At 39.6% G+C, this 23,995-nt stretch overlaps 1 protein-coding gene and 2 pseudogenes across 1 annotated transcript; 1 reads left to right on the forward strand and 2 right to left on the reverse strand.

Annotated features, from left to right (window-relative positions):
* Positions 1 to 638: 638 nt before the first annotated feature.
* Positions 639 to 13,934, reverse strand: LOC149266015 (disease resistance protein RML1A-like). The gene is made up of 4 exons (XM_089429933.1): positions 12,890 to 13,934; positions 3,160 to 4,258; positions 2,700 to 3,050; positions 639 to 2,589 (listed from the first exon to the last, which is right to left on the reverse strand). Exons 1-4 carry the CDS (start codon positions 13,438 to 13,440, stop codon positions 793 to 795), a joined length of 3,798 nt encoding a protein of 1,265 aa, XP_089286059.1. The 5' UTR covers positions 13,441 to 13,934; the 3' UTR covers positions 639 to 792.
* A 1,100-nt stretch (positions 13,935 to 15,034) lies between these two features.
* LOC149266016 (cyclic phosphodiesterase pseudogene) lies at positions 15,035 to 15,992 on the reverse strand (annotated as a pseudogene).
* Positions 15,993 to 20,012: 4,020 nt separating this feature from the next.
* LOC149266017 (potassium transporter 26-like) lies at positions 20,013 to 23,708 on the forward strand (annotated as a pseudogene).
* The last annotated feature ends 287 nt before the right edge of the window (positions 23,709 to 23,995 follow it).

Genomic DNA, 23,995 nt, shown 5'->3' on the forward strand with positions numbered 1-23,995 from the left:
TATTGTAAATTAAATTATGTTTAATATAATTTTTTTAATGTTAAAAAAAGAGTAAAAAAGATATTAAAATTTAATAAAAGAATTATTTTTAAATATTTTGAATTGATTTGAAAATAAATGAAATATTATTGGAGAAAAAAAGTCATAGATGTAGTCCTGCCAAATTACAAAAAAATTAACTTATTTCATTTGATAACATTAAATTGAAAAATACTATTTTTATGAGTTTTATAGCTTATTTCTTAAAAAGTGAGTTTTATAGCTTACTTATGTCTTAAAAAATGGCTCCACATTAATAATAAAATTAGTTACAAACCAACTTAAATGATTAACTAATAATATTAATAAAACCTTTGTCTAAAACTAATCAACTTATTAATGAGAAAATAATTATCAATTAAAAAATAAACTAGTTTCTTATGCTTAAACTAATGCTCATTTACATTATCATTAATAAATAAATAGTTTTGAATTAAAAAACAAACCATTTTCATTTTTTAAATTTAACATGATCACCGGCTTACTTATATAATGTTTTTTCAAGAAAGAAAATAAAATTTTAAAATAAAAATAATTTTATGTAAAGATTTGGTTATTAAAATATGTTTCTCTTTTAAAATAACACCTCTCACCAAAACAGAATTTGACAACCACGAAGTGTTCGAATGGTTGGAGTTTTGAAGTTTTGCCATCTATCTATCTAATATCAACAATGTGTCTTCCACCGCATCTAACAACTAAATTAAATGAACCCAATACTAACCCACTTACTACCAACCAAGACCAACAAGGTCACCAAAACAAAGAGACAAATGCAATAAGCCTTAACATAAAAATATTAAAATATACATACTTTCCCATGCTCTTAATTTCACATGCTCTTATTCTTTTTCCTGTTTTTCTATCCCCCTCACACTCTATCGCTCCACAAATAGCGGACCACAGCCTCTTCATTTTGCTTTCTTTTACATTTATGAAATCTTTTTCCTTCAATCGTTGGCGCAACTGCTCCAGTACTCTCCCGCGCCACTGCAGTTTGGGACAGTACCTTATTCTAATTCTTCGCAAGGACATTAAATGTTCCACACCTCGCAGCTCTTCTATCTCAGCGCATTCTTCAACATATAGATATTCAAGCTTTCTGAAGTGCTCCAACCCTTGCATGCACTTGAACTTGGGGCATCGTGTAACCCACAACTTTACTAAATTTTCCAAAGCTGGCAACTCTTCTATCTCGGCAAAATCACCAACATTTAGCCATTTAAGCTTTGTGAGGTGTTCCAACCCTTGTATGGTCTTTAGTTTACTACATCCAGAGACCTCCAACACCCACAAAAATGTCAGATGTTCCAGAGATGGCAACACTTCTATATCATCACAATCACTAACAGATAGTGCTTCAAGGTTTGGGAGGTGTTCCAACGCTTGTATGCTCTTGAGTTTGCTACATCCTCTCACTTGCAAGCTCATCAAAGATGATGTCCACGTTTCAAGACTGGTGAGCTCCTTTACATTTTCACAATCATAGAAACCACAAAGCCTTTCTATTTTCCTCAATTCCTTACAGTCAAACAAGTAAAGTCCTCGAAGGTTTCGGCAAACTCCTTCAGGAAAGGTTACCTCCCTTATCTGTACTCTAACCAGTTGAAATTCCCCGAGCCTCTCCAAACCAAAGATACATTTGCCATTGGAGTCGTCCAATTCATTCAACGCTGCTACTGTTTCTCTTTCTCGTTCTGCTGTTTTAAATGGAAGTTCGCCCAATGGACAATCTTCTATGAGAAAGTATTCGAGATTGTTTAGCAGGAGAACATCCTGTGGTAACTTTTGTATCCCACAAGAAACCAAACTCAACCGTGTCAGTTGAGTCAACCGTCCAAAAGTATCCGGCAACCATTTAAATCGCGGGCAATTCCTCACCCGCAAATCCTTCAAGCTATTGAGGGAACCGAGGGAAGATGGCAGCACTTCCAACAAACGGTCCCCTAAATGGAGTACCTCCAAGTTGCATAGGTCACCGATACCGCTTGGCAATTCTTTTAACTCGGCATCCAACAAATATAATTTTTCCAGGAATCGTTGATGTGCGACCTGGGGAGGCAATTCTTTCACCTCGGAACAACATGAAAGATCCAAGAATTCCAGCGTGGTAATATTTCCAAGTGTCTCTTTGGAAATGGTCACATTCCTACATTCCTTCAAAGAGAGACGTTTGAGTCGAGTCAAATTCCCAAAAGAATGTGGCAGCGTCGCCAGGCGGGAACAATAAGACAAATCAATGGACTGGAGGTTTGGTAGCTTTCCGATGGAATCAGGCAGCATCTCCAAACTGGTAGCATAAGACAAATCGATGTGCTGAAGATTTGTCAGCTTTCCCAGCGAATCAGGCAACGATCTCATTCTTGTGAATTGTCTTAAGACCAGGCATGTCAAAGAGTGCATATAACAAAATTCCTCTCGCAAAGTTTTGATTTGGACAGTCCCATCATAATCCACAACAATCTTTTCAAGGTACTTCAGTTGTCCAATCGACTTTGGAAAATCTGAAAAGGGAGCGTAGATGTTTAACTCTCGCAACTCGAGAGGCGGCTGCAATGTCCACATTTCCACTGTTAGAAAGATTTCGAGATGATTCTCATCTACAAACTGAGATTGAAATCGAAATAAAAGAATAAGTATAAACACGCAAAATTGCGTACCTGAGATTCCTGTTTCCACAAGGTCTTCAATCTGCTTCCTCTCACTTCTAAAACTCTTAAATGTTCCAGGGGAACCCAAGAAGGCAGGGAAGAATAGGGGCATTTATACCAGCGGAGCCATATGAGATGTGGTGACCGCACCCTCCTCAATATAGCTTCTACATAATAATCTTCACTTGCAAGAATTCGCAAACCATGATAACGGTCTGTATTGAACAGTGCCCGCTTACAGTTTTCCAACAGCTCCTGACTACGCCTTCTGTACCATGACATTTCTGAACGGACACCGGATCGATAATCGAAACCGTCTAGACGATGAACCGTCGAAATCCCGCGAACTTCGGTTGCGACCTATTCAATCATAAAAATAAATGATAGATAGTATCCAGGGCACAGATCTTGCGTCGAACAAAACAACTTTAAAAATTTTGAACCAAAGAGGAATGTTTGAATCACTTACAGACCACGACGATTCTTCAAATAACTTATCAACATTGTTATTGTTGGTGGCGTGACACCAAAGACGATGGGGCATTGATCTTTCCGCAGCAGTGTATCTTCCCATATCTCTAACCTGATCATGCATTGTTATCTGCTTTCCGCTGTCCAGTTCCAGAAGACAGTTGCTCTCTAAATTTGAAATCCCCACCGCTCCCCATATTCTTTTTGCTGTATCCATATCTTCTCCTATAGAAAAGCAGGCCATATCTAAGAATATTTGCTGGTACTCTTGGTCGAGTGAATTATAAGTAATTTGGAGCGTTTCCCGTATGTCCGCGGGTGGTATCTTGTGAAAATCATTCAATAGCTCTTTCCAATATGTGTCATCTCTTCCACAAAGAAGAGCCCCAGTAACTTTCAATGACAACGGCAATCCATCACAGGCCCTTACAAACCGTTCCACCAGATGTATAAATCCTGGTGGTGGATGTGGCTGATTGAAGGCATATGAGCAGAACAACTCTTGGGAGTGTGCTCTATTCATCCCGGTGAGTTTATAAATTGATGAATCTGCTATTTCTGAACATAGGAGAGCATGCTTGTCCCGAGAGGTAACTATTATCAAGCTATTGGAACTAAGAACATCCCTAATTGGTAAGAATGCATCCAATTGATCGGCCTTCTCTGCATTATCTAAAACTATCATTGCATTACAACAAGCTAGGTAACGTTTAAGGATTATCACACCTTGGTCCACAATCTCAATTTTAATATCCCTGTGTGTCAAGTCCTTAATGAGCTTCATTTGCAAATCAACAAGAGATTTTCTAGCTGCAGTTTCACTAACATCAGATAAAAAAGAGGATCCATCATACTCAGAGCACCTACGGTTGAAGATCTGTTTCGCTAAAGTGGTTTTCCCAATACCACCAACACCTATAATTCCGACAACCCTGGCCTGGACGTCACGCTCCTGCCCCTGCTGCATTAGCACTGTACTTTCAAAGTGCTGTAGCTTATCATCCAATCCAGTTGGATATTTAGCCACAAAAAGCGGTGTTTTTGGAAGTTTTTTCAATAGGCTTTGAACAACTTTCTCCAGAAGCTCCGCCTCCTTCCTGGATGAATAATCAATGAGAAATGCCTAGCTAAGTGTCAAGTATCAAGCAGCACTTCTAAATTTCTGTATCCATATGGGATAATTCCTATTTTCTGCTTGTGAGTGGCGAGTAATAAAATCATGAACGTTACAAATCATTCCAGAGGTCCTTTTGAAGTTTTATTCTTTATATCTACCAAACAGGTACATCGATCGTGCAGGAGTAAGTAGAGAGATTCCATACAGTTCAGAAAGCTACAAAATTTGACAAAGCTATGGGCATCTGATAATCTATTCACATGAGGAATACCAGATTTCATTCAAAACTGGAAGGACCACATTGAACTTTGGGTTTCATTCAACTTAGTTCACAATGCTAACAACATGCAAAATGTCTCTGCCTACCCTTGTAACCATTGCTGAAACATAAGAGGCAACACACAATCCCCCTGATTCAAATGGATTGAATTCAAACTACATCAGGAGGAAACACACAATTCCCCTGATTCAAATGGATTGAATTCAAACTACAGCAAGAGAATGGAAAGGAGATTGCGTAGGGAAAAAGTAAACAAGAACATACATCAAGAGACACCATATTTACCCGGGAGAAACCCAATTTAAGAAAATCCCTGCAGGGAGGACTCGCTTTCCAATCAGCTTGTCCAATTCAGATTATTGAGATGGACTTTTCTTTGGAGCCAATGGATCACTTTAAAAAAATCTCTTACAGCAATCCCCAACATTCATTTGCTCGGCAAGATTTCTCAGACCACCTTCAAGTTGCTGATTTCCTCAACTGACCGAGAGAACTGGAAGGTTCGTAGTTAAATGCTTTTATTCTCACGTATAGCACGTCGCAGGGCGTCAATCACAGGATCAACATTACACTATACTTTTGGAGATGAACGAGCAGGATAATACGAAAGGATCCCAGCCTTTCTGAAGTGCACAAAAAGACAGATGGGATTATTTTGTTATTAGCTTGGTCTAGGGCGATCAGCTCATTGAATTAAGGGGATCGACGGAGGGGATGATTTCAATTACTAGTTTTTCTGGTGTTGTGTGGTCATAGTGGAGTTAAGTTTCATCATGTGGTAAGACTTCTCCTGGATCCTTTGTGAGAAGCCGATTTTGTCATGATATCTGTTTTTCCTCCTCCGTTTCGGCTGGCCTTCCCTTCATTTGCAGAGATCTTCAGTAGCCGTTGGGGTTTGGCTGAATGGACAGGGGATTTTCTTCGGTAATCTGTGTTTTTGCGCGTAGTCTTAAAATCCCATAAAATAACCTAGAAATCCCATAAAATAATTTAGGAATTTGTAATAATTGTCCAATTTTGAATGTGCAGAGAAGATTGAGTTTTGCTTTTGATTTTTGATGATGCTGAATTTATTTCCACCATAAAATAAACTGAGGATCCGAACACTCCAACAAATTAACTAACTAATTTTTTGAAATTTTAATACGAGATTCCGACAAAAGCGGTAGTCTGTAGACAATTACGTGTCGCGTAGTCCAACGAGGCGGAGGAGTTGGCCGGAAAATTATGGAAATTCTGGTTATATTAGGAGTTGGTCGGGAATTATGGAAATTCTGGTTATATTAGGAGTTGGTCGGGAATTATGGAACGAGGCGGAGGAGTTGGCCGGAAAATTATGGAAATTCTGGTTATATTAGGAGTTGGTCGGAGAATTATGGAAATTCTGGTTATATTTGGGAAAATCCAGCAAGGATTTTTGTAAATCCAAGTTATAGTTGTTAAACTTCAAAATTTTAGGTGTCTTAAGCGTTTTTTGATGGTGCTGAATCTATTTCCACCATCAAAAACACGATTCAAACACTGCCTCTACAAGATTTTTTAAAATCTTTTTACCCGAATTCCGACCACTTTTGGCCGCCCGGGCAATTCCTCCTCCGCCTCGTTACACGGAGTGATCGCTCTTTGGGTGGTGCGTTGAAGGTCTTTGACCGGGGTTCTGACTTATTTCTTGGTCAAAAGTAGTTGGTGGGGGCTAAGGGCTGGCTCTTTCAATTGGGCAGAAAATATATTTCGATATTTGTACCCATCGCGTGGCTAGCAGTAGGTTGGCGTATCCACTAGGAGATTTCTGGGCGACCTTTTTAGGCTTGGGATCTGCTCCTTTTCGTTATGTGGGGTTTTTGATCCCATGTCAGTTCATAGGTTCTGTACTGGGTTTGTGGCGACGTATCTGGCGTAGACGTATGCTGCCCACTCTTCTCTTCATTAGGTGGTCCGTTTTTCTCGAATGGAGTTGAAGCTTGCGTGGCTAAAGGCCTTCCATTTATTTTTTGACACCTCCGTTACACTCGGTACTTTCCTTCGGAGGTGGGTTGGTGCCGGGGTCTCGCCTCTCGGTTATGGATTGTGATGGGGTACAGTTGGCTGGCATGCATGATGGGATGTCACCAACTGCCGAAGCCTTGATCGAAATCACTATTTGGGCGGAGCGGGCAGCATCGGCAGTATTCTGTCTGGAGTAGAAATATTGCAATTTACTGAGAGTTCTGTTGCGGGTGATATCCCTGCCTCTCACGAGAACTAGAGAAACAAAAACTAAACATAAACCTTTGGAGGCGATTCCAGCACAACCACCTCTGGTTTTGGGTGAAAATGATTGATGGGAGAGTACAGAAAGGCTCACGAATAAGGCGCTGGTAGGGCAGTGGCACCCTCTGAAAATGTCGGGTGAAAAACCTAAGAAATGGGTGGAAGATAGATGGTTCCCGATACAGACCGAAGGTAAGCGAACTTGACCGGAGGTAAGCCAACTTTTGAACGGGTGTTTATGCTTTCACTCCCTGAGTTTGGAGAATGCTGACAGGATTTTAAGGGATCCTTGGGTCAAAGGTAGAGGGTTTCTCCAATGCAGTGGTGGAAGGCCAGTTTCGACCCTCTAGCTGGGATCCCTAGACGTAATCTGATTTGGGCAAAACTGTCGGGTTTACCGCTGGAGTTATCATTGGAATAGGATTAGGAAATTTTATTTCTGGGATGACAATTGTGTTGGTCAGTTGGATAAGCGCTTGGCTTGGGTGTTGGTCGAAGTCGACCTGGGGCGAGGTTAGTTAGGAGAAATTGATGTGTAGTGGAGCAGTTATACGATTCGGCTGAAAATTGATTATTGGGCTTTGCCATATCGGTGTCTCCTATACCAGACGGGTCACTTGATGGCTACATGTGCGGTGCATGGGGTCTCGTCTTCAAGGCGCAGACATAATGGACTTCGGGAATCTTCATATTCCGGTCCATCGGCATGTGCAGTTCAAGGAATTGAGGTCCTCTCTAGGGCTTCTCCAGCTATTTCGGCTTATTTCTCTGAACTTGTTAGCGAGCCACCTTTAGACAATCTTGTATCAAATATTTCGCATACAAATATTTGGGGAAATTCTCAGTCTAATGGGCTCGGTCCCGCTTCATCTGTTGATGTCGTAGTCTCTACCTCTTCCCTTGGGGTTGACAGGGGTATGATCACCCCAGCCTCGGGTGCTAGATCTTTAGATTCCTCCCTATTGCTAGATCACTGTTTCCATACTCCCCATCCTGGCGAGAGTGGGTTAGCCCCGACCTTGAAGGTGGGTTCTGAACTTTCTGGAGAATTATTAAACCCTGCTTCGACTGTCCTTGAAAAGGAGGTGGAGAAAGTTGCGTCCCTATCTCCAGACCGGGAACTAATCGGTGTTCTGGACTCTGCCGAGGAAAACGAACCACTTGTCATCAAACGGTCTTTCTTTGTGCCCTCGGAGGTTTCTGGACATAAGCCAAATTTCCAGAACGTGACCCATTAGAAGAAACGTCAACCTCGATACAAGAAAGTCAGAGACTGTAGATTGACAGCTTCGAGTTCTCATTTGGCTCTCATCCCTGGTGATTCGTGTTTTTCCATCGATTCATCTTACACTGCTGGTTCGGTCTCTATCTCGGATTTTGATGGTACTCGGGTACTTAGAGGGGATATAGTAATATACTCGTCTTTGGGTTGTCCCCATGACCATTATTTCTCTGAACATCCTGGGGCTGGGAGCTTACCCCAAAATCATCTCGATTAGGGGTATTATTAGATTATACCAGCCGTCTATGATACTACTGCAGGAAACGATGGTGAGGGTTGACAGAGGTTGGGAGGTCATGTTAAAGATTTGTTCTGACTGGGTTGTTTGCACAACAAATGCGATAGGTATCTCAGGTGGGTTGGGTGTGATGTGGAATCCACGTCATTTTGATCTGAACGCATTCTATACTTGTGCAGGTATTCTGTTAACAGGTTACATGAAGGGTTCGAACAATAGGATCAAAATATTAAACACATATGCACTGTATCATGGGCGGAAAAGCTTTTGGAATAGAGTGGCTAATTCTGGGATTTTAAGTCTCACCGCATTAATACTGGCGGGGGATTTAAATTTCACATTGGACCCATCAGAAATCTGGGGTACGAAGGCCACGGAAGATCCACTTTCTGCTTTCTTTAAAGGAATGATGGACGCCAATGCTTTGATTGATGCAATCCCAGATATAATGGCTCCAACTTGGAAGAACGGGAGAATTGGAGGGGAGGGCATCTCCAAGCGGATTGATCATTTTCTGGTAAGTCAGACCCTGTTTAATAACATGTGGAAGTCGAGTCTTATATCATACCAATGGATATATCGCACCATATTCCGATAGCGCTGACGTGGAAAGGGATGGAGGGGTGGTGGGCATATCCATTCGAATTTAATCCTCGGTTGCTAAAATTTGAATCTCAGAGATGGATCAAAGCGAAAAGGAGGAAAGAACAGATTCTATTAGTGGAGTTAGAAAGAGCTGATATACCTTAATCTGGTCCCATTATATTTCTCGGCTTTATATCGTGATAAGATCGCAGTTTTGGAGGGTCATAGGAACATCATTCTTCAGGCCCAGGAAGAGGACATAAGGCACAAAAGTCAGGGCCATTTGGATCCAAGCTGGGAATAAAAATTCTAAATATTTCCATAAGCAACTTAACCTGAGGAAGCAACATAATTCTATCAGAAGGATTTGGGATTCTGATGGGAATATCATGAATTCTCAATCCTCTTTGGAACAAGCAGCCATTTCACATTTCAGAGATCACTTTATGGCAAAAAATCAGGAAAATGGGGATCAAGCAGAATTTATCGAGTTGGTTTCCGCATTGATTTCTTAGGAGGACAATGAAATTTTGGGACAAGTCTTCACTTGCGAAGAACTATTAGCGACCTTAAAGGACTGTGCGAAGGAAAAAAGCCCGGCCCGGACAGCCGAGGGGTTGAACTTTTTATCTACTTACAAGGACCTATTCCTTTGGGATTTGCTGGCGGTGGCAGAAGAAGTTAGTCTGAGGGGATTCGGACAGCCGAGGGGTTGAGCTTTTTATCTACTTCAAGGACCTGATCCTTCCGGATTTGTTGGCGGTGGCAGAAGAAGTTAGTTTGAGGGGATTCATCTCGGGGGCAATAAATGCCACTTTTCTTTCTCTGATTCCGAAAAAAAGAATCCATCTACTTTTGGGGACTATAGGCATATCTCCCTTCGTAACTCGATTTACAAAATGATATCGGAGTTTACAAAATGATATCTAACCTGATCGCCCGTAGAATTATACCCTTTCTGTCGAGATTTATTTCACATGAACAATTAGGGTTTAGGGAGGGTAGACATATTCATGATGCAATAGGCATTGTCCAGGAGATGCTACATTCCGTCAACTCCAGGATTATTATCTCCTCAAGGTAGATCTGATAAAGGCCTACGATTGCATTGATTGAGAATTTTTAGAGGTAGATCTGATAAAGGCCTACAATTGCATTGATGGGGCACTTTTCCATTTTGATAAGATCAAAATGGGGATGAATTGGATGAATGTTCACTAGATCATGGGGTGTATCAAATCCACTAGTTTCATTTTGATTATAAATGGTTTTCCCTTCCAGTTTTTCTAGGCGTACAGGGGTTTGAGGCAGGGATGTGCCATGTCCCCATTGCTCTTCCTGTTGGTGATTGATAGTCTGAGTAGGAAAATTGGTGATTCTCTAGGCAAAGGTATTATTACAGGGGTTAAAGTTGTCAGGCACTTGCATGTAACTCATTTAATGTTCGTGGATGATTTATTATTGGGAGGGCAGAAAAACACGAGTGTTTGGTCGGAATATTAGAGAATCATCAAGACTTTTGGGGATGCTTCGTGTCTTTATATGAACGAGTCCAAGTCTAAATTAGTACATAATGGTCGTGAGGATACAATGGTGAAAGAGATCTGTGGACTTCCCGGGGTGACTTCTAACCATGTAACAGAGGGAATCACTTACTTGAGTTTCAGATTAAAACCGATGGGATATAGAGATAAGAATTGGGAATGGTTGGTGGTAAAAAATTTTGGAATCATCAAGACTTTTGGGGATGCTTCGGGGGGATGCTTCGGGTTTTTATATGAACGAGTCTAAGTCTAAATTAATACATAATGGTTGTGAGGATACAATGGTGAAGGAGATCTGTGGACTTTCCGGGGTGACTTCTAACTCTGTAGCAGAGGGAATGACTTACTTGAGTTTCAGATTAAAACCGATGGGATATAGAAATAAGGATTGGGAATGGTTGGTAGTAAAAATTGACCAAAAATTGGATTGCTGGAAACACAAATATATGTTTATGGGCGGAAATTTGATTATGCTTAAATCAGTTATGCATAACCTCTCAATTTATTGGATGCCTCTTTTTCTGTTGCCTTGTAAAATTATTAAAAGGATCCACTCTATTATGGGGTGCTTCATTTGGACAGGGGCCCATAATGGGGAGATGAAAGGTAAAATTCACCTGACGCGATGGTCGCTTATTGCTAGACCCGTTCAAGATGGATTTCCTCACGTGCCACGTGCTGTGGACTGTGGGAGATGGCTCCATGATTAAGTTCGGCCTTGATGCTATCAGCGGTATAAAAGGTAACCACTGTATCCAAATTCTAAATCATATTCATTTCAAGGGGTCTTTTATCTTGATCAGATTTTAATCCATAGGCCTCATCATATGGACCTTCAGGCATGGTATAAGGCAGAAGAATTGGAATTACCGGAGGAACTTTCTAAGGAATGGGGAGAATGTATTACAGTTCTCCGGAACGCAGGGATCTCAATAAATGATGAAGAGGACGAGATGGCTTGGGGAGGCACACTCAGAAAAGGACCACAGGTTATCTAGAATGGATCCTTTCAAATAAAATCAAAGTTTTTAGTTGGTTGGCTATACATAATCGAATCTCGACTTGGCATAATCTATAGAAGCGAGGATTTCAAGGTGCAGGTATCTGTGTTATGTGTATGAAGGGAGATGAAGACAATCTCCATCTTTTCTTTCATTGCCCTTATAGTCTCTTTCATTGCCCTTATAGTCTCCCTCTATGGGAAGGGGTGTTGGACCATTACAAACTAGTATCTAGGATACAATTCCAGACAATGTACAGATGTAAGTTTGCTTGGAGCAAAGTGCAAGATTATCGTGCGCTTCCATTATACGTCTTTTGGACTATATGGCAGAGAAGAAATGCAATCTTATTTGATCAGAAAAGCCTGGAGCTCCATGAGGACGACCTACTACAAGGAGATTATAGCTTCCATTATACGTCTTTTGGACTATATGGCAGAGGAGAAATGCAATCTTATTTGATCAGAAAAGCCTGGAGCTCCATGAGGACATTAACAAGATGGTGACCTACTACAATGAGATAGGGCCGACGAAGGGAAGTAAAATGTACATGATTCCAAAAGTGAGGGATCTATGGCAAACATATCTGCCTGGAGCTCCATGAGGACATTAACAAGATGGTGACCTACTACAATGAGATAGGGCCGACGAAGGGAAGTAAAATGTACATGATTCCAAAAGTGAGGGATCTATGGCAAACATGTTGGTTTTTTTGATGGAGCAAGTGGCACTAGAAAATGTCTTTGTGGAATGGTTATATATAGCCCTGTGGGGAGTGTTGATTGCTGCCAAATGACTTGGAATTGAAGAGATTCAGATCTTTGGGGATGTGAAAGGCATTATTGAGTGGTTTAAGGGGCGCCACGAGTTTAGATTGCCTATTCTTATTAACTCGATTGAGTTGAGTGGTTTAAGGGGCGCAACGAGTTCAGACTGCCTATTCTTTTTAAGGGGATGAAGCGCATCAAAATCGTAATAAGAACTTTCCAGCAGGTAAACTTTGACCACATATACAGAGAGCAAAACTGGTCAGCTAATTTACTTTCAAAAAGAGGCAATCATCGAGAAACAGGTAAGTTTTACTTTTCAGTTTTTTGAACAGGTTGTCACACTGTCAGCATCAACTACTCATAAGGAGAGACATGCCAAGGTCTCATTTTGATTACTGGATGCACTCATGTAATCGAATTTCTCTTCCACTAGATAGGCAGCAATAAACTTTTGAATTTTGTCCAACAAAGAAATACAATCTCATAAGATATAGTTTTTTTGAAAGTATGTTGATTAGTTTTTAGTCTCCTGTATGCGATTTTGCAAAGAGGAAAGACAGAAAAATGTTCCAATCTATATATATATATGTTACTTTTTTCTTTTAATAAAAAGTTTTCCTCCTAAAAAAATGTGTACGGACGCGAGATAGTAGAACGTTACCCATTAAAGGTCTTCAGCTCGAGACCACTTATGTCGGCGACATGAGAAAGAGCATCTCTCCAGCCTTGAATGGTAGCGGAGTCGTGGCGTGGCTCCTCTCTATTAGTTTGAGGGTCGATTATTGTCTTCTGTTCGAGTTTCTTCAGGGCTTCAGCGTATACTCCTTTTTTGTCGCTCCACCTGACCTCGAAAGGCTCTACATTATAAAATATCGGAACAATAGGTGCCCGGGATTTGACCATGAGAACTAGTTCATCGAGGCACCATTTCGATTCCGCATAAGCAGGGGAGAAAATGGCTATTTGCACAGAAGCCACTCGAATAGCCGCTTCGATTTGAGACTGGAATTCGTGTCCTGGCTCAAGTTCAGGCTTGTCAAGAAACACCCACAATCCATGGTCACGAAGGCGCTGGTAGAGATGGGACGCGAAGGTGTTTTTAACATCCGATCCCCGATGATTGATGAAAACATCATATCGGGGATAAGAGGTGGACGCAGAAGACGATGAAGCATCGTGCTTCTGTTGCGGTGCGGTGGGTAGGTTTGCCATTGCAGAAAGCAGATTGGGATGAATGGATGGACTGATAGGCCGAGTCAATGAAAATAAGATGAACAGCCGAGACAATGAATAAGACGAATAGCTGAAAACTGCAAGAAGCTGCAGCAAAACGCGTATCGCACTATGGGTGGAAAGGATGTGCTGAAAACTGCAAGAAGCTGCAGCCAAACGCGTAGCGCACTATGGGTGGAAAGGATGTGCTGTATCTCAACCAGTATTGTAATGTGGGGAGAAGGATGTGCTGTATCTCAACCAGTATTATAACGTTATTTTATAACCCCCAAAAAAACTAGTAGGGTGGATATTAGCACTCGTAATCAAAACATGTAACAAGAAGTTTCGTGTTTCGTAGCTGGAACATCCCTGGAGGTTTCTTGTTTGAAATATTCCAAATAATTAAAAGTTCCATCATGACAACTCTTTTTCGAAACCTACCTTTCACTTTTGTCAGGGAAACGACGAAATGTGGATACATGTTAGAGGTATTATTATAAACAAATTTATTGTTAGATTTTTCTTTGGGTCATAATGGAACGGGAAACGACGGAATGTGGATACGTGTTAGAGGTATTATTATAAACAAAATTATTGTTGACTTCTCTTGGTTCATAATGGAAGGGGAAACGACAGAATGTGGATACGTGTTAAAGGTTTTATTATAAACAAAATGTGGATACGTGTTAGAGGTTTTATTATAAACAAATTTATTGTTGATTTTTCTTGGTTCATAATGGAACATTGTTACTACGGTCATTGTTACTACGGTTTGTGGTTGATTTTATATTTTGGTTTCTCTGTACATCTTTTATTATTATTTTTTATTAGTTTATTTACTTACCCTCATTATCTTAAAAATCAATAATAAATCCAAATATTAAATTAAATAAATAAAATCGTGAATATTAAATTAAATAAATAAAATAGTGAGAATTCTTAAAACCAAGTGTGCGAATCCAAATATTAAATTAAATAAATAAAATCATGAGAATTTTTTACACCAAGGGATCTTGTTTCTCTCCAAGTAATTCTCTTAAATTAGTGTGTAAATTGAGAAATTGTCTCAACCAAGTGAGTCTAACCTAAAAGATGTATTATTAAATTATTTGAATAAGAAAGAATTCCACATGATGGCTCTCTGCTTTTTCCCCGCCCGTTAATGTTCTGTGTGTTAGTTTGCTGTGCATATAGTGATTTTCCTTCATGTGGTATCTGCGCCACTTCTCTGTGAAAGAGCATCTGTCGTGATATACATTTGCATTGATTGTTGACCAACCCGAGTAATGGTGCCAGGAGAATGTTGCATGTGATTCTGGGCACCACAGATTTGGGACGAGCCATAATGAGATTTCATATTAAAAGATCACGTGTAGAGCGATTGAAAGAGTCCACGAGTAGTCTAGGTGCGCACAGTGAGATCGGGTTCGTTCACATGGAGACCAACCGTAGAAGCCAAGTTGTTGTGGTCGTTACAAGGATTTGATCAAAGAAATCAACCAAGATACCATATGCATTCACCAGTTCAATTGTTGTTCTGCGCTGAAGTGCAGTACGATGAATTTGATTGGTGTGTTGTAGATGGCCGAGTCAAATTGTTGGTCTACTTCTAACTAGCTCGGGCCATTTGGAGTGATAGCAGCAACATTCGGCTGATTGTATTATTCGCGCTGGCAGTTCCTGTGGATTGAGTGCCTGAGCAGAATTCATTGTTGGAAGGGACCGTATTTTCCTTTTTGCATGGATTGATTTGCTGGTTGATATAATCCACGCGGGGAACACGTTAAATGCACCCTGCGTTAGATAGGACGGGGTTGCACCAAGACACATCCGATTGTAAGGTTGTGCGTTCATATATACCTGTGGGTGTCAGAGATTTTGAATGAATATGATGCATATATGATCGCTAGATCGTTGGCAGAGTTGAGGAATGCGATCCGGCGGATTTTCAGAATATATATGTAGCAGAGATCTGACTGAGTATTTGTGTGTTGCAAGGACACAACCTTGATTATTTAATTATTGTTTGTAGATGAATTACTGTCATGAGTCAAACACCTATGCACTAAATCTTCTTGAATTTCTGTCAGTCAGACTAGGAAGCGATCTTTACAGCATCTGGCCAGCACATTCGCCTGCATAACCTCCGGTGTTGGCTGGACAAGAATATAAACGCACTGGTAGAAGTGGGTGCCGCGGGCCACTTGATTAAGGCGGCAAGTGTGAGGTGCCACGGCCCTGCATGCGACTTCCAGATTTGCACAGGCCTGGGATTTTGTCAGCCTCTGGACGCCTACTACGGTCACATGGGGTTCAAATGAAGGCCCTCCGAATTCGCTCTTGAGCTCATTCATCAGTTTAACAAATTCCTCTCTGCGCTCAGGCGACGGCGTTGCCCACCCAGAGTACATCCCCACCTCTTCCGTCATGTCTGTAAAACCTCACTCGCTACCTCAATCCAGATGCCACGCCATTATCACAAATTGATGGTAATATCTGTAATGTTGAATATTCATTCTGGTGCTAATATTCCTAGCCTGAGATTTCAGCTCCAAAATACACTCTACGTGGCGGAAATTCCTTCAACACAGCAATGTGAATATCAATGTGAATATCAAGAAGAAATTTGAGATGTGAAGACAAAGGAGAGCTAGCGTGGAAGAGAGCCAACTTTTCTCAAAAACAAATGGGTTGAAAATTCAATTTCAGCCATAGGCAACTTTTTCTCCAACGAAAATGTATACTTTATGAAAAATTTAAAGTCTCTTCTGACTTTTTAAAGCGTTTTGACTTTTAAAGAGATTCATTCACTTGAAAAAGTTACTTTATAAAAGTTAATTCTCCTTTTAAAAGGAACATCACTAAAAGTTTTAATGGGAGTCTAAAAGGCATTGAACACCAAAATATTTTTTTTTGGAGACATAAGGTGTATAAATTTTATGTTTGGAGTGATGGAAGATTTAATGAAATTTTTTAAGATATATGGTGAAAAGTGATAAATGTTATTTTTACGTCGTAAGGCGTTTTCTCTTGAAATCAACTTTCCTACGGGGTTACGTGTACAATTCTGAGTCTTTGATTTAATTGTTAGACGATTAAAATAATTCTAGCCATCCAATTCCGAGTGGAAGCTCATGAAATTGTTTGGCTGTCTGATGCGTGCGCCTGTTCATTGTAATTCCGAGTGGAAGCTCATGAAATTGTTTGGCTGTCTGATGCGTGCGCCTGTTCATTGTAATTCCGAGTGGAAGCTCATGAAATTGTTTGGCTGTCTGATGCGTGCGCCTGTTCATTGTAATTCCGAGTGGAAGCTCATGAAATTGTTTGGCTGTCTGATGCGTGTGCCTGTTCATTGTTTGGCTGCCTGATTTGATTTTTGTTGCAGAACACATTTCTGCCCTGTGTGTTTTCATTGTTTGGCTGTCTGATTTTATTTTTGGTGCAGAACATGGTGAAGAACATAGATGTGACTATTTTTATATTTCAGATTTCTATGAACAATCAGGTATGCATACTACTGCCTGGCCTGGAGTGGACAATCAGGTATGCATAGAACCCTAGGAGTTTATTCATGGTTTAATGGATTTTCTTTATTAATTGTTTCAGATTCATCTTGTGGAAGATTGCAAGGATTTTAATTATTGGCATTGTAATAGATAGAATCTAGTTTGCTTCTAATTTCTATGATAGATGTAGCCCTAATTTGAAATCCGCTTATATCTGCAGGTTGTAAAAAGAGGATTAACCATGAGTAAGGGAAGACGAGGGTTATTATGTGTTTGTTTTAACCGAAGCGCATGATGAATGGAGAGGTTTGTTTCTTCGGATTGTCTACTACTATATCATACATTGCCTGGTTTTACTCTGTTGTAGATACATGCTCTGTGAACTTATTTTTTGTTCTCTTGGAGGCAGAGGAGCTGTTTCCAGACAAATGGAGATGAGGTGACATTCGATGCCCAAGAAGGAGAGAGGATGAAAGAATCAGACCAGTCTTAAAGGTACAACGTTTTGGCCCTTTGCGGACGACCCCACCTTTCCCGCCGGCGACCTCTCGTCGTCGATAAGGCTTCCCACTATCCTCGTCTCGGGGACCTCTCTCCCAGCAACGGCGACCAATATCCACAATGGCAACGCAGCGTTTAATGACGTGAAATATGGTTCGACGACCTGTATACCACACGCCGAAGCATTAAATGCTGCGTAACGAGGGTAGATAAGGCTCGGCACCAGCAACCATACTCTCTCCGGCCTCTTGTACTGAAAACGCCGTCTCCGCTCCCATGACACTAGCCTCAACCTGCATCGATAGCTCAACAAGCATCTGGACGAGCGTGGGCCAATTCAACCGGGCCCCTCTCTACTCCATTTATTCGTCTTTATTTGACCTGAAACTTTGGCGCTGCATGTATTGAGATCTTTCGGTGTCCACATGGAAGTTTTTGCACATGCCTGTGGTGGTGATTCCTGGGGTTTCCTCTTGAATTCTGTACGGTGATTCCTAGGGTTTCCCCTTGAATTCTGTATTCCATTAGAGCTTTTTTATTTTCCAAGAGATGTTCGAAAGCTCTGTTTTTTCTGCGCAAAATTCTTCTAAATTCAATTATAGTGCTGATAATTAATTATTTATGTTAGACAAAATGCTTACTTTCATCACTGTGTGGAAATTGAACCCATGGCTAATATGAATATATTACTATTTAATGTAGACTTCTTACAGGATACAATTCTAAAGATCCCTTTATAATGTCTCCACAGACTTGTATCTGGGTCTGGTTGCTTGTCATGTTTTGCTTCGCAAGATGTACCCTAGCCTCGAGGGGCGAAACATGTCTCTAAGATTCGAACATTGGTAGGAGCATGTAACACACCTCTTTCCTAACCAAACACGCTTGTTGACATGTAATTTTTTAATTCAGTGTCTCAATACAATCGACTTTTTGAAGCACATGATGGGAATGACAATTTTATTTTCCTATCGATCCTCTGTGGGTGTGGGTTGTATTTTAAATCGAGTCTGACGACACACATCTTCAGTTCAATTTTCTTTAGTTAAGTACTCCTGCCAACTCGGCAATTTCATAAGGTGTTTCTCCAGCAACACCTTGAATTGGCAAAGAATACAGGGGTTGTCAACCTTGAAAAAAGCACTGGCAAGCAATTCACGCTCCTTGCATCATATACTAGATTGAATTTTTTCAGTATGCAAAATGGTGGAAATGCTATAAACTCGAAGACAAAGGAATTGCTTGAGAAGAGTGCAACGACTCAGAAAATTTTTCTAATTGTTGTTATGATGGTGGCTTTGTTGCCGACACCTCCATCTTGGGTTTGAGAGGTAGAGATTCTGCCCGTTCGAAAGCTCTGTTTTTCTGGGCAAAATTCTTCTGTTCCTTTTTGAAAAACTCAGTACAAGTAAAGTTAGCTTCATGTTCTCACCCATAATGATTGCCTGGTTTGTGACCAATGTCATGACAAGACTGTATAATATTGTGAAATATTATCCTGGAGCATTCAAGGAATTCAACCCATATTATATATACTATTACTTTCATGAATATCACAAACAAGGATGGGTGATGCTTGGAGGTGTAGTCTTGTGTATAACAGGTATTGATTATTCTCATGATGATATGTGCCTCATTTTATCATATAGTATACTTGGAACTGTTTTCTAACTCAATTGATAAATCCATACCAATGATTTTCTCAAAAAAAAATCATAACTTCATCCCAATTATTTATGCTAAAGCTACACAAATAGAAACACTAACATCAGTTCTTTGCTCTGACTGGATCCAGCTGTCGAGACCATGTTTGTAGAATTGGGCCATGTCAACAGGAAATCAATCCAATTCCAAGCTATATGTCACAAGTATTGAATATGGAAAAACACCTATAAAAGTATGCATCTTTCTTCTTATATTTTCTACTTAACTGATGATGTTGATGTTGTTTTATTTTGTGGTTAGGTCTAAGATTTGGCATCCATCATCTACATTCCCACATTTTTTATACCTGCCAACAACGGTGATTCCAATAGCAAAATCTACCTCAAACCCACACTTAATAATGTCAGCATGGATCTTCTTCCCCTATTCCGGAGGTGCCAAAGGTGAAGTTATTTGGCTTAAAAACACTCCTTCATTTGACCAAAAAAATTTAGGGCCTCATGGCATTACCCATTCTGTGCATATCCTGAAATTACAAAATTCCATGTAACTTCATCTAGCTTAGGCGTTGCATTAAATAGTTTCAGTGTTTGGTCATTACACCCATGTTTACCATAGCCACCTATCATTGCATTCTATGCAATTGCACAACATCTCTCCACCATTATTCATAACCTCGTTTTCTCTAGAAACAACAATACTCATGCAAAACCCAAATTCCACAATACGAATTTTCCCAATACAGAACCCACAACTTAGTTCTATTGTTGCTACTGCCTAATGCCATAAAAAATGTATACATTATTTGGCATTAACTACATTTTGCAATTTAGTATTTAAACATTAGCCGCTGATGAATCATGATAGTAATTGCTACTAAGCTTGAATAAATCTCTGATGGGAACTTGTATGGTGATTGGTTGGAGCGCTGACTCCTACAATCAGGTCTGCCCATAAATGTATCTCAAAAATTCCTTTCATGTCAAACTGGTATCAACGTGGCACCTCAACTCAATGCTCCATCACACATGTTGATTTTGTTCCAAATTATGATGCCTTTTTTATTCCTACAGTGATGTCAGCTATGCAAGGAATTTAGTCAAGGAATAGTAACATGAGCCAAGGTAAGATGATACAAGAATGCGAAGTAGACACTATTAGCTTGCCTTCCATGAGTATATTGGGATGCAATCAAGTTTTCCAGTATGGTTTAGTTTATTTGAAGGAGGGATGCAGCTCCCTATCATAAACATGATATCATCTGTGAGTATAATGTGAATTATGGCATCCCACTTCCTGACATAATTTATGTTTTCGTATGTTAACTCATGCTGGCGTTGTTGTACTCGTCATTTTTTATCCTATTACTACTGTTCCTTTTTCAAAATCTTAGTACAAGTAAAGTTAGCTTCATGTCTCAACCATAATGATTGCCTGGTTTGTGACCAACATCGTGATTGGACTGTATAATATTGTGAAATATTATTTTGGAGCATTGAAGGAATTCAACCCATATTATATATATTATTACTTTCATGAATATCACAAACAAGGATGGGTGATGCTTGGAGGTGTAGTCTTATGTATAACAGGTATTGATTATTCTCATGATGATATGTGTCTCATTTTATCATATAGTATACTTGGAATTGTTTTCTAACTCAATTGATAAATCCATACCAATGATTTTCTCAAACAAAATTCATAACTTCATCCCAATTATTTATTTTAAAGCTATACAAATAGAAACACTAACATCAGTTCTTTGTTCTGACTGGATCCAGGTGCCGAGGCCATGTTTGCAAACTTGGGCCATTTCAAAAGAAAATCAATCTAGGTCCAAGCTATGTCAAGGACATAATTATTATTATTTCATCATACCTGTGTGCTTCATACTCCTTAAGTTTTAGTACCATAATGAGAAATTTGGGTTTTTTGGTGCAGCTTGCTTTTTTGTGTGTTAGTTTACCCATCTCTGCTTATCACATATACGGGACAAGCGACTTATTTGATAAAAAACCTAGGGGACATAGGCTGTACATTCTACAAAGAAATACCACAACCCGTGTATTGGCCAATGTTCATTGTTGCCACTTTAGCAGCCATTGTAGCCAGTCAAGCATTGATTACAGCAACAATCTCAATCATAAGACAGTCCATGGCTCTTAGTTGCTTCCCTCGAGTGAATATTGTGCATACCTCACAAAATTACGAGGGTTAGATCTATTCACCTGAAGTTAACTATGTTCTCATGGTTATCTGCCTTGCAATTGTTGTAGGATTCCGGGATGCAACACAGTTTGGAAATGCATATGGTAAGAATATACAAATTTATATCTGACAACCGAATTTGGTAGTTTTTATCGATTCTTTTGAGTTTCTAAGGACAATTTTAGGTGTTTGGTGGTGCAGAGGTTGCAGTGGTTGGTGTCATGTTCATTACAACGTGCGTAGTAACCTTGGTCATGCTTGTGGTTTGGAACATGCATGTTTTTCTTATACTACCCTTCACTCTGTTTTTTGCTATCTTTGAAGGAGTTTATCTATCATCTATATTGAAAAAGGTGCCACAGGGAGGTTGGTGTCCCTTCCTAATTGCAACAATTTTGGTCATGCTTGTGGTTTGGAACATGCATGTTTTTCTTATACCACCCTTCACTCTATTTTTTGCTATCTTTGAAGGAGTTTATCTATCATCTGTATTGAATAAGGTGCCATAGGGTGGTTGGTGTCCCTTTGTCATTGCAACAATTTTTATGACCATAATGTTCTCTTGGAAATAAGGAAGGTAGAAAAAGTATAAATATTTAGCACAGAGAAAACTCAGCATAGAAGGTTTGAATGGATTGGTTATCGGGGTGAATTCACTTGTACCAGGAATTCATTTCTTTTGCAGTGACCTTATTTCTGACTTACCACCGATTATTGAGCATTATGTAAAGAATGTGGGGTCTCTGCATGAAGTTATTGTCATTGTCACCATAAGAATGGTTCCATTCAAGACAATACTTTTGTCGGAGAGATTTATGGTTGGAAAACTAGAGCCAAAAGGTGTATATAAATGTGTAGCCCAATATGGTTACAAAGATGCCCCAAACATTGAAGGATCTGAATTTATCAACCAGGTTTTTGAAAGCGTAAAAGACTATCTCAAGCTTGGAGGAACTCATTCCTCCTCACATGACAAAAGTTATGCAAGCAAGAATACAGTCGAAGAAAGTAACTACTCTTAGATGAGGAATTGTAGTAGATTGAATTGGCAAAGAATACAAGGTTTGTGTATGTTCTAGGAAAAATCACATTGAAGACTAATAAGAGCACTGGGCCTGTTGAAGGATTAGTGATTGACAAGCTCTACAGGTTTCTCCAAAACAATTGCAGGTTGACTCTGTCTCCCTACAATATACCACCTGTGCATTTACTTCAAGTCAGAATGGTGCAAGAAGTTTAGAGTTCGTTCACGCAAAACTGTTAGAAGACAATGAAATTATAAGCTTTTACTCATAATAAAGCTTTTAGGGCCTTAAAGTTCTTGATCACTCAAAAATAAGATATAATTCTGTACTATTGTTACTATTTTAATACGACGTGCGTAGTAACCTTGGTCATGCTTGTGGTTTGGAACATGCATGTTTTTCTTATACTACCCTTCACTCTGTTTTTTGCTATCTTTGAAGGAGTTTATCTATCATCTCTATTGAAAAAGGTGCCACAGGGAGGTTGGTGTCCCTTCCTAATTGCAACAATTTTGGTCATGCTTGTGGTTTGGAACATGCATGTTTTTCTTATACCACCCTTCACTCTGTTTTTTGCTATCTTTGAAGGAGTTTATCTATCATCTGTATTGAATAAGGTGCCACAGGGTGGTTGGTGTCCCTTTGTCATTGCAACAATTTTTCTGACCATAATGTTCTCTTGGAAATAAGGAAGGTAGAAAAAGTATAAATATTTAGCACAGAGAAAACTCAGCATAGAAGGTTTGAATGGATTGGTTGTCGGGGTGAATTCACTTGTACCAGGAATTCATTTCTTTTGCAGTGACCTTATTTCTGACTTACCACCGATTATTGAGCATTATGTAAAGAATGTGGGGTCTCTGCATGAATTTCTTGTCATTGTCACCATAAGAATGGTTCCATTCAAGACAATACTTTTGTCGGAGAGATTTATGGTTGGAAAACTAGAGCCAAAAGGTGTATATAAATGTGTAGCCCAATATGGTTACAAAGATGCCCCAAACATTGAAGGATCTGAATTTATCAACCAGGTTTTTGAAAGCGTAAAAGACTATCTCAAGCTTAGAGGAACTCATTCCTCCTCACATGACAAAAGTTATGCAAGCAAGAACACAGTCGAAGAAAGTAACTACTCTTAGATGAGGAATTGTAGTAGATTGAATTGGCAAAGAATACAAGGTTTGTGTATGTTCTAGGAAAAATCACATTGAAGACTAATAAGAGCACTGGGCCTTTTGAAGGATTACTGATTGACAAGCTCTACAGGTTTCTCCAAAACAATTGCAGGTTGACTCTGTCTCCCTACAATATACCACCTGTGCATTTACTTCAAGTCAGAATGGTGCAAGAAATTTAGAGTTCGTTCACACAAAACTGTTAGAAGACAATGAAATTATAAGCTTTTACTCATAATAAAGCTTTTAGGGCCTTAAAGTTCTTGATCACTTAAAAATAAGATATAATTTTGTACTATTGTTACTATTTTAATAGATTTATAAGATTTCAAAATGCAAATTTTTGTTGAGATCAGAAGAAATAAGCATTGAGTTTTTTACCATTTCTGCAATAAATCATGAATCATGTAGAGTGAACTGGTACATGCATGTTTAATGTTTTGTGACTGGCGGAATGGAAAAAAATGAT

This window comes from Pinus tabuliformis, chromosome 6 (genome assembly GCF_031772625.1).
Source record: "Pinus tabuliformis cultivar Carrire ecotype Pingquan chromosome 6, CPIR1, whole genome shotgun sequence".
Classification (NCBI taxonomy): Eukaryota; Viridiplantae; Streptophyta; class Pinopsida; order Pinales; family Pinaceae; genus Pinus; species Pinus tabuliformis.